Below are 15,882 nucleotides of genomic sequence, written 5' to 3'. Positions count from 1 at the left end.
TGTGTGTGTGAGGAGCACCCCAGCTTACCGAGGCTACTACACAGTGTGGGAGTGTGCTAGTTTGGGACTGACGCGTCTCAAGTGTCGCGCGGAACACGCTAGCTTAGCTTCACCATCATGCGGTTTATATCTATATATTTCCTGTTTAGACCCTGAGAAGGAGAATCAGAGCGTGTTGGGGTTGTTTTGAGAAAATCAGAAACCCCGAAACAAACCGCAAGACGTGACCTTTTCCATTCCCCATCTTCTCTCTGGGCTGCGGCGGGAGATGATGGCCGGCGGTGCGCTCCAGCAGACCGGGGTCCCGGTGCCGGTGCTCTCGGCTCAGGAGCAGCGGCACGAAGAGGAGGAGGAGGAGGAGGAAGAGGAGAAGGAGGAGATCCCGCAGTTGCCGCCGCTGCCGCACTCGCACATGGACTCGGAGGCGGTGGATTCCCGCAAAAGACCGCTGGAGACCCCGACTGAGGCGGGAAGCACCAAGCGCACCAACATCGGGGGTAAGAGGAGCGGCGAGACGCCCGACTCCTCACCACACACACACACACACACACACACAGACAGACACGAGCAAGTGCACGACTTTATTTCACAACAAATAAATGAATAAATTCATTAAATAAACACTCTGTCAACAGGTGAGAGAGGTAAGAGGTCTTTTTATTCTTCTTTATTAATAAGAAAATGAAAATTACCATATTAAAAGAATACAAGTATAACAGGTCTAAAAACTGGAATTATAAAATTAACTTAGTTATCCACAGTTAACAGGATAAAAAAATAAAATAACTAAAAGATATACAGTTTAAGCAAACCTAACAGAGAATATGTAAATAAATTATAACTATAGACAAGCATAAACCAACAAATAAAAAAAAAGAGAAGAAAAATAAAGAAAACTAAATGATGAACAAAATAATCCGTGTTTCATTGATTAAACCTGAATGTGGAGACAATAACAAATCAGATTCGTGATTTTCTATGAAATTTAACAAGTTCAACAGGTTTAAAACTTGAATTATACAATTAACTATACACAGTTAACAGAACAAAAAATAAATAAATAAAATAAAGGTATACAGTATTGTATATCCAAACGTAACAAAGTGTATGTGTAAATAAATTATAAAAAATGGACAGAATAAACCAACAAACCAAAAATAACTAACCATCTAAAACATCTAATTTTCTGTTAATGAGTTGATAAGTTATTTTATTTATTTTTTTTCTTCCCTAATCTTTAAGGAAGTGATTTAGAAAAGTTACATGCATGAATGTAGATTTTGGCCATTTAAATATAAAAGTAGGTATGTATTGAATTTGATAGTAATCAAATGGTTTGTTCCTATAGTGGAGTTAAGAGGCAAGAGGTATATAACAGTAGAAAGAATAAGCCAACAAACCAAAAAAATTTTTTTTTATGATAATACCTAAAAGTGTCAAGACAGAAGATTTGTGGTTTTTAACAAGTTCAAGAGGTTTTCTACTTCACAGAGAAAAGGAAGTGATTTAAAAAAATCTATTCATAATAGTAAAATATAAAAGTTGACAAAGTACTTAAATGATTTGCTACTGTGGTAGAGGTGAGAGGTACGTACATTACGCAACCTGAAATGTGACATGATGTCCTGTGATGTAATACACACTGATTTCTGTTTGATTGCAGAATTTACATATTCTTGCTAGTTTCATGTTAAATGAGGGCCAGAAAAAGTGTAAACTTAATCCATATTTCCATGTAATCTTTCCTGTGCTGGTAAATGGACATGGAAATCTGGATAAATTTATTTCTGTACTTTTTTACTTTTTTAAAATGTAAAGGTACATTTTAAGGGTATTCAGCTTATATTGTTTCCAGTTTTTTATTAATGACTGAATTTTATTTTTAGAGATAATATTTACTAGAGATAGGAATCATCAGTCATCACCTAATATGATATTATCACGATACCCTGGTGTCGATTTGATTAATATTGCGATAAGTATAGTTATTTTTATAAATATCCCTATTTAGTATTAGATTTTTCCTTGATTTTCTTACAATTTTAAGACTTTGGATGTTTGAAATTATTATTATTATTTTTTAAGTTATATTATAACAATTATAATAGTATAATAGTATAATAGAGTCAGCCAAAAATGTATACACACTTGGGAAAAAGAACAACTTGTAGAAATATTTTAATATAAAATTTATTGTTATACGTTATAATATTATGCTAATAATGTAATAAGATTATTAATATTATATAAATATAATGTACATTATACAATTTTTGCTTTCCTGAAGTGTGTATAAATGTTTTATAATAGATACCTTTAAAAAAAAAAAGTTTTATATCTTAGCTCTATTCAACAACTGACCTGAACACGAGTAATTAAATGTAATGTGTTCCTTATAACATTAGTTTTCTGACTTAAAAAGCAAGTGCAGCATTTAAACACTACACAGAACTTCAAATATGGTATGCGGCAAAATATACAGGACTGAAATTTGCGCATATCGGTCACCCATGTGCGTTTGTCGACGAGTAGCAAAAAAGGAAGTAGTGTTGTGCAGGTGTAGTTGGAAATGTGTCTCTCGACAGAGGAGAAAATAATCATAGTTGAGTATTATTTCCGCTCATGTGGAAGCGGACGTGAACGAGGACAGAGTTTAAAAAAAATGGCAGAACATTTAACGTCCCCTTACCCATCCAATTCTCCTCATCTTACACCACCTGATGTCTTCTTGTGGGGAATGTTAAAGGAGAGTGTGTTCAACTGTGAGAATCTGCCAAGAACTGTGCCTGCATTACGCAAGCAAATCATCTCCTTTTGCAGGAGTCTGCGGTGCTTCAAACACTTACTGTATTCCACATACCGTGGTAAATCAACACGCTAATAGTGTGTGTGTTAGTTTCCCTTAAGGAGAAATAAACTCACAGATGACCACAAGGGGATATTGTTCACCTTTTCATTTAAGTACTGTATATTTTGGCTCAAAAACAATAACATTTAACTTAAAATAAATGTAAACAAAAAGCTACATGCAGCGCGTACTGTATCTCTGTCATCTGCCATTATTATCATTTCTAAACTAACTTGCCAAGTAATTTACTTCTATACACATGATGTCAGTGAGGGAATAGTTTAGAGTGAAACACCTGTAGGATTATTAAGAAACAGCAATGTTTTACACACACACAAACACAGTAGCAGTTTCTGTAAAAAAAAAAAAAAAAAAAGAGACTTAAAGTGGCTCATAAAGTTATGGCCATCACCTGATTAACCATCTGCAACACAAGGCGCGTGCACATTCTAACTGTAAACTGTTATATGACTGCATAATATTTATTCTGTATGCGTTTATGTCTTTTAATTCATTTATTCATGAAAATCTTAAAGCATTCAAAAACTTGATACCGTAAGCTGGATCCTAAGTTACAAAATAAAAGATTTGACCACAGGAGTACCTCCTATGACATGGACAGGTCCTGTCTAAACCCCGTCTAGTTTTCAGTGATATAAACGTTATATCACAGCGATGCAGTATAACAGCACACAACAAGCTTGTTGCAAAAAAAGAAAAAACAGACCTTGAATATGTTTTTGCATATAACTGTTATTATGTTTAGTGCTTTCCTTTTTGTTTCTTTTCCAGTATTTTTTTTTTTTGTCTTCTGTGCACATTATGTTCTTCGTCTAGAGACAAAAGAAGCAACAACAAAACAAAAAAAATCACAAGTAGCAGCCAGTTTGGAAGTTTTTTACCAACACTTCTGTCAGGGAAAAAAACGGTTCAGAATTGTACCTTTCATGAGCACAGATTTACGTATATTTGGTATACAGCTTTAACTTAGGAAGGTGCCTGTACTATGCTTTTAACATGTAAAAGTTTTTTTGTTTTTTTTTATAAACGAAGGAAGAAAAACAACGTGTGTTTAAAGTATCATAAAGTGGAAGTTACTAAACATCATAGCTTATCTTAGCATAGCTTAAACACTTATATTCTGTATACCTTCAAAAAGATCTAACACCACATTTAATTAATATTGGGAAAAAAACAAACACTTGCAACACAAGTACATTGAAAAATATCACATATTTACCTTAAGGATTGTGCGGCGCTGACTGGGACCTGTGGCTCGCTTGCCTCGTCCAGCATTACATAAGAGTACTGCACGGAATACCAGTTAAATTTTAAACAGGGTTTATTAGGGATGGAACTCACCAGTTACCACCAATTACGATGTTTTCCAGATACGTTGATTCTATTTATATTGTGATAAATTTTATAAATATTATAATTCAATATTCCATATTGTTTTATTTTGTTTCAATTGTAACACCTTAAACATATAACTTAAAAGTTTAATACTTTAGCTTTATTCAACAGCATTACAACTAAATTGAACATGAATAATTATACTCATGATTATAAAGAAACAGCAACGTTTTACTGCCTGAACTGCCTCCTTTTCACACAGTCTTGAGGGGCTGCTAATGCGCGTGTTTCGAGACTAATTAGCGCTCACAGTGTTTCAAGACTGGTGTAAGCATGTGTGTAATGAGTGGGTTTGAGACTAATTCGCTCACAGTGTTTAGAGAAAATAGGCAGGTAAGAGCTTTTTAAACACACGCGACTTTTGATAATTTAACGGCAAAAAAGTGCATTTTGGTTGCAGCACTCGGAAGCTCGTGCACTCGGCACAGAACGGGTTATGTCTAATCAAGATAAAAACCGGACAATGCCTCTGTTATAAATTTAATAAATTTTCAATTCACAAAAATCGATTTTGGAGTCGATGTGGCGATACATGAATCAGCACACAAAAGGAAACGTGATTCATAAATGAATTTTTTTTTTTCTACTGAAGCGTATCACTTTTGCATCACTGTAAGTTGAACTGTCATATTTGTTATCATATACTGCACAGAACAATCAAATTTTATGGTTTGTAGGAATCACAGTGTTGTCCTGTTATTTTATTCTATTAAAACATCACTTACATAGAAGAGCACTAGAGCTGCACCAGATATATTTAGAAGCATTACCATGTCAGACATCACTCACGCCAGACATTAATAACATCATAAAACGTCAAGTTTCATTTGAATATCAGCCCGGTATGGATACTCAGTGCCCGATCAGTGTGTGTGTGTGTGTGTGTGTGTATGTGTGTGTGTGTAAAAGTATGGAAGGAGTGAGCGAGAAAGGCATCTCTGACAGGTAAAGTCCAAGTTGCAGTCAAAGAAAGATTCATGTATTATTTTGAAATAGGACAAAATTGCAAATCAGATTATCTATCAACTAACTCTTCCTCTGTCTCTCTCTCTCTCTCTCTCTCTCTCTGTTTCTCTCCCTCTGTCTTTCTCTCTCTCTCTCTCTCTCTCTCTCACGCGCTCTCGCTTGCTCATCACATGCTGGCTTTCTTTATAGGGGATCTGGCTAAATTGAGCGGAAAATGAATGAAGCGCTTAAAGCTCAAAGCAGCAGCTGAAGGCGAACCCCATTCACACATGGTAACAAACGCCAGTAACACAAAAGCCTTCCTCCTCCCCCTCCTCCTCCTCGGCCTTTATTAGGAGCTCATTAGGATCCCATAGGCTGCGTACAAGTTCTGCTGAGGGAAAAACCAGAAGCTGTCGAAGTATTTGTACACCATTTAACAACGGATACCCCATTGAGTCAAAGTGTGTCTTTTTTTTTTTTAATTGTAGCGTTTATTTAAAACGCATATAAAATCACTCAGCGTTCCTTAAGAAGGTTCACTCTGAGGAGTACTGACGCAAAATGGACCATTAGAGCTCATCCTGGTGGAAGGTGTGTGTCCACAACATGTGTAATTAAGACTAAAGATTTGAAGTAATGACGTATTGTTGTTATATTTAAACCTGATGATTCTGCCTGCCATATCTTTTCCTCCAGGTCTTCTGTTGTTTAAGTAAACGTTTACAGGTATGGATCTGAGGAGGAGAAATGAGTCAGAGCAGTTAAACATCGAGCTGCTAATTAAAAGGTTATGAGTTTAGATCCTACCAAGATGGCGAGTTTGGTTTGTGAGCAAAAAAAACAAAAAAACAAGGCAGTCTATTTAATTAACTTACCCATAAACTGGAATTGAAATCTGAAAGCTTCATGATTTTTACAACACATAATATTTTATTCGCTTTACCTTGTGTTGAAGTATCAGATAAAACTCTGCAGCCTATGTGTGTGTGCGTGTCTAAATATTTCTCTGTTGACCGATAGCCACAGAACGGCAGCCTGCTGTGGAGACTTTGAGTGTGTGTGTGTGTGTGTGTGTGTGTGGAGAAGTGCAGCTGTCCTGTGAACCCAGAGCCACGCTTTTGTGTGATTGTAGCAACATCTCCGCAGAATGTCTAAAAAGAATGTGGCTAATGCAAACACACACACACACACACACACACATACATACACAGGGCTCTGACTGTGTGTTCAAGTGGCTATTAGTCAGATAGTACAGGGAAGGTGTAGCATTTAAGATCAAGTGTCTCTCCACTCTCGTGTGCACTAGTCACTTCTAATGAATCAAGAAGAAGAAAAAACAACTGTATAGAGGATTTGTCTGGAACGCAGCAGGAATAAGCAGAGCATGTTGTTTAACTGCTGCAAGACATTAGGCAGTGATTTTATCTGCAGTATCTGACTGTAGTTTGACACCAGGCGACAAATCAATTAGTTTAATCATTTGTTTGTTTTGTTTCTTTGTTTTTGCAAAGTTTTGACATCCTCGACCACGTGTGTGTGTGTCTGTGTGGGTTATTGGGATCTGCTATGTAGTGCCCCTTAAAGCTCAGAGCATTTTAGCTATTATTTGTTTAGCTGTTTTTTCTTAATAAATATTTACAGGGTTCAGGATTGTGCAGTACAGAGTGACGTATACCTTATTTCAGAATAGGTAAAATGATAAACTGAATTTTTGTTCATATTAACCAACTATACAAACATGATAGATCTAAAAATTAGAGACCGCGTAACACAGGCAAAGACATAGCACAGATACACAGATAGCACAGATATGTTTTTATGGTTGTTTTCGCTTGTTTCTATGACCAATTCATAGAAAACCGAGTTCTACATTTTTGTAGTGATGATATTTACACATTATAAAAGTAATGATTTAAAAACTTTTGTCCTACCTGGCATATCCAATACTCAAATATCCAGTTTGAAGTCTGGAGCCTCTTCGTTAACACACACTGGCAAGATTTATATATATATATATATATATATATATATATATATATATATATATTAGCATTCTATTCTATTATATAAGCATTCTATTATTTGTGCTTTATTTATTTATTACTATTTTACACAGCAGTGCACAAATTCAGTTAAGATCTAAGAAAGTAGCATAAACATAAGATTTTTATTTATTCGGAGGCGACATTTGCAACATCATTTGTCATTTCATGTAGATGATAAAAAACCATTAGAACAACCACCGCTCAAATAAAGAGTAAAAACATTCCATTACTAAACTTGCATTAAGCAACTGTCTCTTTCACACATACACACACACACACACACACAGAGCAAAATGCTTGTATAAAATACGACTGTCCTGCCCTACTCACTCGCTATAACCTGCAGCACATGGAGCAAGGCTATGAACAACAAACCGAAACCCTGTATTTTACTCTTTATCATTATTTTGTAATAACGGTTTCAGTATGCTTTTACTCTCTGCACAGTCAAGGTCGAGCTTTTTGGACGCTTCTGCCGTAGTTGGATACACTGCGTTGTTCTTAACCGGCTAACAAAACTTTTTGCTAGATGTTCCCTCACATGGTTTTGCTTTAGAAAGAACTTTGCATGTTTTAATGTTTCCAGCCTGCAGACGGCATGTTGGCAAACTCTGAATGGGACGCCAAACCATCACAGGGCACACATACAGTACACTACCACTCAAAAGTTTGGGATCATGGCAAATTTCTTTGTTTTTGTTTAGTGATTTATTTTATACATTCTAAAACAGTACTGGAGATTTTAAAACTATGAAATAACACATACTGTATGGCGTTTGGTAATTAAGCAACAACAACCACAGTCAGTTGTTATTCAAGGACATAAAGGTCAGCTGTTCTGGGACAGTTCTTGCAAGAACAGTATTGTGTCGAGTGCGTTTGTAAAACCCATCAAGCTCCATGATGGAACTCTCTCTCTCATTAAGCCCTTTTCAGGAAAACAAGACCAAAACTGACTTCTGCTGCAGAGGAGAAGTTCATTTAGAGTCACCAGCCTCAGAAATCACCAATTAACAACCAGCACCTCAGATTAGAGCCGTTATGAAGCTTTACAGAGCAGAAGTAGCAGATATACATCTCAATATCAACTGTTCAGAGGAGATTATTGTGTATTTTGGATGAACGCCTTCAGTGTTGTTTTACAGTGTAGAAAGAAATAAACATCAAGAACAGCCATGGAGTTAGAAAGTGTGTCCAAACTTTTGAGTGGTATTACACAGGCAATTTGGGAACACCAGTCAGACTAATCTACATGTCTTTGGACTGTGGGAGGAAACTGAGCAAGTACGGGGAGGGAACATGCAAACTTAAAGAACCGAACCCACGCGACAATGCTAACAACTACCACGTCATGACGTACCTGGTCAAACTTGGCCCTGTGAATTCACTACTTTCAGTCTTGATGTGGTCAATACCAAGTAACACTACTGTACCTTGTAGGGATGTTTACCAAAAAAAAACAGTTATTATAAATTAATCAGGAAAGATACACTGTTTTCTTACAGTTAGACGTCTTAATTTCTGCCTTTTTTGCCGTTCTGTTCCTCTCTTTATTATTAAAACACTCCTCAGCTACGTACAGATCTGTACAATCTGTGGCTCGGTTCTTTGAGATCGATCCAGAGGGCAGGTATTTCCTTTATTTCTGCTCTCAGTTCAACCACGTTTCATTATTCACTGTGATAAATGATTACTCGTGCTTTCAGACCGTTACTAGATAGATAAACATGTAGACGTGTACATCAAACCTATAAAGCATAACATCAATTCCGGTGGGGGGAGGGGAGGGTGAGAGGTGCTGTAGTCCCGAGAGCGTTGACGAGCTTCTTTTCTCTACTTCATTGCTGCCATAGCAACTAGCAATGCTAACAGAGACGTTATTAATGTCACATCCGTCGCTGTGGAATTGTCTCACCGCTGTACAGGAGAAATCTTTCATACAGGTGGAACGAAAGAAACCAATCTGGTGCAGGAGAGACCGTAGTAATAATAGTAATAATAATAATAATAATAATCAGCTCCTGTCTTGATGCATGAGGAGGGCCTTTAACGGCATTTAATTTTTAGCGGCTAAGTCCACAAGGGAGCAGAACCGATGTTGTTATCGGAAAATCGTAGTCCGCTCATGGACCGGAGGAAAGGGACGCGGCCTCAGGATTGACTATTTAACAAGGACCATTTTGAAGTCCTGACTCAGCAGGAAATCCTCTAATAGTGGGAACCTGGGAACGTCAAGAATTTAACCGATTCTGTGTTCATAACCGACACTAAAGATAAAATATACGAAAGCGCTACAAGGATTGGCACTCATCGGAAGGTGAGACACAGGTCAAGACCACGTCTCTGAACGTAGCTACGTTGGTTGTTGATTGGATGTCAGGATAAAGCTTTCGCCGAATAGACGTCACCGTGCAATCAGGCAGAAGAGAGAAATAAAAACGAAGAGAAGTAATCAAAAAAGACGTGGGTTTAAGCGTCATCTCTTTTCATCGCTGTTTGGTCAAGTCTATCTGTCTACGTACAATTGTACATCATTCCAGATGATATTCTGTATGATTTAAGAAATGCACAGATTCCTGATATATATATATATATTTGTCATGTGACCTTTGATCCTTAACGCTGAGAAAGAGAGCACAATCCGTCCGTTTATTTATTTCTTTTGTTTCATGCAAATCCTTTTCATCGACTATTGAGGCGTATAATTCTCTCGTCATTCCATTAGTAGGCTTACTGAGGCAGATGTGTGTGTGGGTATACATACATACATACAGATGTGTGCACGCGCACACGCTTCATACCAGATGCAGCCGAAGCGGTACATTAATATTTCTAATGGCACGACTGGCCAGGTTGTTTGAGCCGGCGGGTATCTGTACCTTGGTTTGTTAGATCGCAGATGCTCAAAGCATGTGAGAGCATTAGCACGCATGTGTTTGTGTGTGTGTGTGTGTGTGTGTGTGTGAGAGAGAGAGAGAGAAAGAGAGAGAGAGAGAAGGACACAGGTGCCCTTGCAGTGTATGGTGACGTGAGTAGACTGTGAATGGGGCAGGTGGTGGAGAGGGGAGGGGCTCAAGTGAGAGTCCAGTCAAAACGTGATTGGTTTCCTTGAACAGAATTCTAGCACATCCTGCCCTGCTCGCGCACACTGCGCAACACACACACACACACACACACACACACGCCTGAACACAGTGACACATGCACCGTATAGACAGTTAGTCAGTGTGCGATGAAAAATGGTTCGATGCAAATTGGGAGTGACCGTGTGGGGGTTAAAGAAGGATGCCCCTCCCCCTCAAGGAGCCACACACACACACACACACAGCTGTGTAGAATTTATAGGCAGTAATTGGGATGGCTGGTCCGTCCACACTCTGCAGCAGATTCTCTTTCTCAGTTTCACATCTCCTTTAGTGTTTTATTTTTTTCATTGTCTATCTTTCCTATTTCCGCCGTCTTTCCTTCCACTTCCTATTCCAATCTATCGTCCATTCTTTCCCTTTTCCCCCCTCTTTCTTTCTTTTACCGTCCGCGGTTTTCAACATGGCCGCCCTAGGTGCACGCCGCCCCCTTCGTTCTCGCTTGCCGCCTCACACAAGGTCACTCCCTCACTCGTTCTCCACCTCCACAACCTTCCCTCCATCCCACCTTTCCACGGTTTCGCCCAAACGAGCGTGGGGCGCTATGTCTTTTGCTTTGCTGCGCCAAATAGGGGGCTGAAGAAGAAGAAAGCCTGTGCATGTGTGTGTGCGTGTGTGTGTGTGTATGTGTGTGTGTGTGTGTGTATGTGTGTGTGTTTGACGTCGGGGAGGGGTGCAGGGTGATTGGACACGCTAGGTGCCTCTCTGTACAATGCTGCAGAGCGCCGGAGTTCTCCATGAATATGGATGAGAGAGAGCGGCGAGGGTGATGCAGTGGGAAGATTCCCTCCTTCAGTCCGCCGCCACTTGAACAATACACAGCCCCTCTGCCTCCAACTCACACATACACACACTCACATACACACACGGACACACACAAACGTACAGCAGCTCCGTAAAGATCTCACACAATCAAAAAGAGAGAGAGTGTGCAGTGGAGAGGTATGGAGAAGAGGACTCTCTGACGCTCTTCCTCGGCGTCTCGGAGACGAACTCGGCCACGTTCTCATGCTCATCGTCGGCGCTGCTGCAGAGCCGCACCACAGCTCGCCACAATGGGTGAGACACGCACATCCAGCCCGCTTTTGTTGACTTGTTGAATGCGGTTGTTGTCTGGACGGGTTTTTTTTTTTTAGTCTCTTTTGTCTGTGTGTGTGTGTGTGTGTCCGTGTGTGTGTGCTTTATCTTTTCTTTCTTGTCCTCTCACGCTTTTTTCATTCCATGAGTCAAAGTGGCTTGTTTGTCCTTGCCAAGTGTCCAGGACATGGGGGCCCCCCCTTTTTGACATATCGGGGAACTGTGTGTGTGTGTGTGTGTGTGTGTGTGTGTGTGTGTGTGTGTGTGTACGTGTGTGTACGTGTGTGTTGGGGTGCTTACAATGCAATCCCGCTCGACCCACCCCCTTCATGTGCTTGAACAAAACTCCCTTGACACTTTGAGTGTGTATGACAATTTGTGTTTGAGAGACAGTGTGTGTCTATGAGATTTGCAACTCTCTGAACGCATTGACGGCCGTGTTACGTCTCCGACGATTCGCAGCAACAGATTGCCGTAGTTACACTGGAGCAGGATGCAGAAAAACCTGTTACTCATGCGGTGCATCTCCTCACACCTCCCCTCTCATTATCGACACATACACACACAGGAGGGGGGGCAGGGGGTGTTGGGGGGTGGGGGTGAGATGCGTGAAGGAAGATGGCTTCCCCTGCCCGTCTCTGGTTCAGGTTGCTTTCTGATCCCAGGTAGCACACGTCCACGTCGAGACCCTGGAACATCAACGAGGTGCGGCATTAGAAACCATTTGTTACGCTGGGGCAGAGCACGGAGTCGAGCAGGAGGACAGAGGCAGATGAAGTTGTCCACCGTTCCCATGTACATGCCAAGGTCAAACACTCGGCGAGGCGACTCAGAATCGGTCGCAATGATGCACAAAAGAACGCAGGGGCGGCGTAAACCCGGAGGAGGACGGCGTAAGACCACGGCGAATTCCGTCACGATACGGCATTTACGTTCAGCTTGAGAGAATCTGCTTGGTACTCAAGAGAAAAAATGGCGGCGAATATTTGACGTTGCACATTTGATTAACACGTGCGGTGCAGGGTCATGCCAGTTTTGCTGGTCAAGTGACGGGCAACGTCATGGCGCAGTTACCCGTAACATAAAAACACAGTGTAACTGGTCAAGGGTTGCAAAACCAACACGGTCCTGTTTCGCCTAGTTTCACTTGTATTAGTGCTCCCCTTCCTCCTACTGTTGTCCTTTTTTCCTCATATCGAAATCCAGTCCACAAACCTCTTAAACCGTGTCAAACCAACCTGTCCAACCAGTGGAACCCAATAGAATTGTGTCAAAGATTCCATCTGACAAAGCCTTAGGACCTTTCCCTCCCCTTCCCTTCGCTTCTCATCATGATCAACTGCTCAGAGTCCGCATCGATAAAGCAAACCTTTGTGTTGTCTACTTTAACAGCCTTCTTATTGAGAAGATTGAAATATTGTATTTGTGTGTGTGTGTGTCTGCTACCACAGCTCAGCCTGTGAATCCGAGTCGTATCCTTAGATGTCAGTTAGGCGGCAGTGTGAGGCAGAGAGCGCTGAGAGGGACGGAGTGATGTCGGAGCAATGATGTAATGCATATCCCAATGTGCACCTGGGCCGCTGCAGAGGACAGGTACACTGCTCCGTCCCCATCTTAGGGCTACCTGCTTCCACAGGCCACCCTCAGGGGGGTTAATGGTCAAGGTGTCCCCACTGGTTTCTTTTGGTGCAAACTATATTCTCATTACTACAAGCTCCTCATTGTTCGATGACTGTCACTGTTTTTTTTTTTCCCCCAAGCAAAATAGAAAGGTAAAGCAAAGAATGTCAGGGCTGCAGATAGCAGAGACAGAGAAAAAAGGAAAGTCTCCTTTATGTGCTTATAGATGAAGGAATTCATTTGAATCTTGTTGTAGGAATCTTTTTTGAACATACGCTTTCTGGAATTTTCTTTTACCATTAAAATTCTGGTCGGATAACATCAGCAGTGCCTGCTGCCTGCACAGCTGTAAAGCAATGCTCGTCTTCCTTTCTTTCTTTCTTTCTTTCTTTCTTTCTTTCTCCCTTTCTTTCTCCCTTTCTTTCCAACCTAAAACATACCGTCTACCTATTAACGCAATGACTCTTATTTTCCAAACAGGCTTGATCTTGATCTCAGACTCGATCTCTGAAGTCGATTATATATACCCGGGGTGGTCGCATCCATTCTTGGGTGGTGTCAATTAAGTTTGTCTAGATTGCTCTTGTGTTGATTAGATTTGTCTGGATAGAGCCAGTTACTCCAGTATCGATTAGCGGTGGCTTCTACAGACAGAGAAGGACTCTCTGAAATAAACCCCTTTGTGGATAAAGGCTGTGTTCTCAGCAGGGCAGAGGGTGCAGCAAGCTACGTAGAGCACATGGGTGTGATGTAAAGAGGTTTGCTGTTTAGGGAGGTTTTGATGGGATTTGGATTGTGTCCAGCGTGTACCATGAAAAGAGGTAATCAGAGATTCGAGACTGTAACGACTCTGTCTCGTCAGGACTATCATCACCATTAACGCGCTGCCTTTCCAGTGGATTAACTGCCCCTCGCTTGTACAGGCTCTCCATAGCCTGAAGGGAGTCATGCGTTTCATCTCGTTCTATTTTATAGCGTATGTATATATTTGCATGACTAAACCCCATTGGAAGACTTGCATCAGTGATTTCATGGAACAACAGAGGACTGAAGTTACAGCGCAAATGATAAAAGTAAGAGTCATGTAAAAAAAAAATAAAGTTGATAATTAGAAAGAGTCAATTGCATCATGAACCGCTCATTCTCTATGAGACAGTTGGATCATTTAGTGCAGTTTACGGGGGACTTCCTGAAGGACATGTGTCCCCATAGGACAGGGCATTTGCATTCAGGACACCTGTGGTTAATTTGTTTTCTCCATGCCAGCATTATTTACACAACGAACGAAGAGCAGCTAGTCTGGGCTCGAGGAAAATTCGCTGTTCTCAGAGACTCCCAGCCCCCTCAGATGAATGAAGTATTTTTAAAAGGCCACTGCTTGGCTGGCTTCTTCGCTTAAACCTCTTACATCTTTCTCTCTACTTCCATACCTTTTCAGTTTTATTAAACAGCTTTTTATTTACTCTTCCCCCCCTCTCTCTCTCTCTCTCTCTCTCTCACTCTCTCCTTTTTTTCCGTTTGCTCCCTCCTGCCTGTTCCTCCTTGTTCTTTTGGTGGCTCTGCTATGCTCTGCCTGTGTTTCTGTCCTTCTTTCTCGCTCTTTCTGCAGTAGTGCTGAGGTCAGATGCAGCAGATTGAGGGCATGAGAGTGTGTGGAACTCATCTTGTCTGTCGGAATTATAACGGGCACTTTAACCAGCCTACACACTCCGTGCACGTCCCTCACCCTGCCAGACGCTCACCTGTAGCCAACATGCAGTTCTAAGAAATAGACCTCACACATATGTGTTGATTGCTAATGCTCAGAACCGGTTAATAAGAGCGTGGCATAATCATCAGGAGCGCGCAAAGATGCGTTTGTTACTGAAGTCAAGGCAGACTCGTAACGAGTCTAATGTTAACTGGAAGTTAATTTCAAGTTCTATGTTCGGCTCAAATTGCACTTTAAACCTACAATCACGATACAACCCTCGCTGCACAATTCAGCGTCTTTGCTCAAATTGGATCTTTAAAGGTTGTAATTATGATAATAAATTTTCCATATTTGTTTTATCTCATTGTCTATACCACTTTTCCTGTCATGGGGGGGCCTGGAGCCTATCCCAGGAGACTTAGGGCACAAGAACAGGGTGCCAATCCATTACAGGGCACACACACACACATTCACGGGCTATTAGTGAAACCCGAGTACCTGGAGGAAACCGACCAAGCACAGGGAGGACATGCAAACTCTATGCGCACAGAGGTGGGTGATGCAAGGCTGGTGATGCAAGGCAACAGTGCTATCCACCACACCACCGTGTCGCCATTTCTAATATTCGTCGTTAATTTAATTGGACATGTCCTTCAAAATACCACAGTAGTTTTACTGCACTTTATTAACTGAATTTGAGGCAAATAAACAACTGTTGATTTAGATGATGATGATGTCTAGATGCAGACTGATTATCTACTGTTTTTAATCTGACCAGGTATGAATCCATTCATTAAAAAAAAATCTTTGTGTCCACAGAGTTTCTAGAACAAGTAACCATTTATCTATATATCTATTTATCATCAGGAGCCACTTCGACTAATATGATATTTTCACAGTACCTATAGTAGGTGCCAATTCGATTTGTATCACGATTCTATAAGTATCATGATTTTAATATATCGATGCAGCATAATTTTGTTTTAGGTTTTGTTACAATTTGAAACAAACTCAGCAAATAATTTGCCTGTACTACACAGAATGTTGCCTTCCAATGTACAGTATGAACAGTACGGTGGCCGAGAAGTGCAA

General features: G+C 40.5%; 1 protein-coding gene across 2 annotated transcripts in view; it reads left to right on the top strand.

The window, feature by feature from the left end:
* The first annotated feature begins 268 nt into the window (after positions 1 to 268).
* The window catches only part of nova1 (NOVA alternative splicing regulator 1), a 35,946-nt gene continuing 20,332 nt past the window's right edge, over positions 269 to 15,882 (top strand). The window contains exon 1 of one of the 2 annotated variants that reach the window (XM_053485795.1): positions 269 to 497. In XM_053485795.1, coding sequence (XP_053341770.1) covers positions 269 to 497 — 229 coding nt within the window. Of the gene's footprint in view, positions 498 to 11,247; positions 11,460 to 15,882 lie in introns of those variants that run through there. The other variant, XM_053485796.1, reaches the window with a different exon arrangement.

Source organism: Clarias gariepinus, chromosome 24, assembly GCF_024256425.1.
Source record: "Clarias gariepinus isolate MV-2021 ecotype Netherlands chromosome 24, CGAR_prim_01v2, whole genome shotgun sequence".
NCBI classification, from domain to species: Eukaryota; Metazoa; Chordata; class Actinopteri; order Siluriformes; family Clariidae; genus Clarias; species Clarias gariepinus.
The sequence above is the reverse complement of the archived record's forward strand: the minus strand, read 5'-3'. Positions and strand labels throughout refer to the sequence as shown.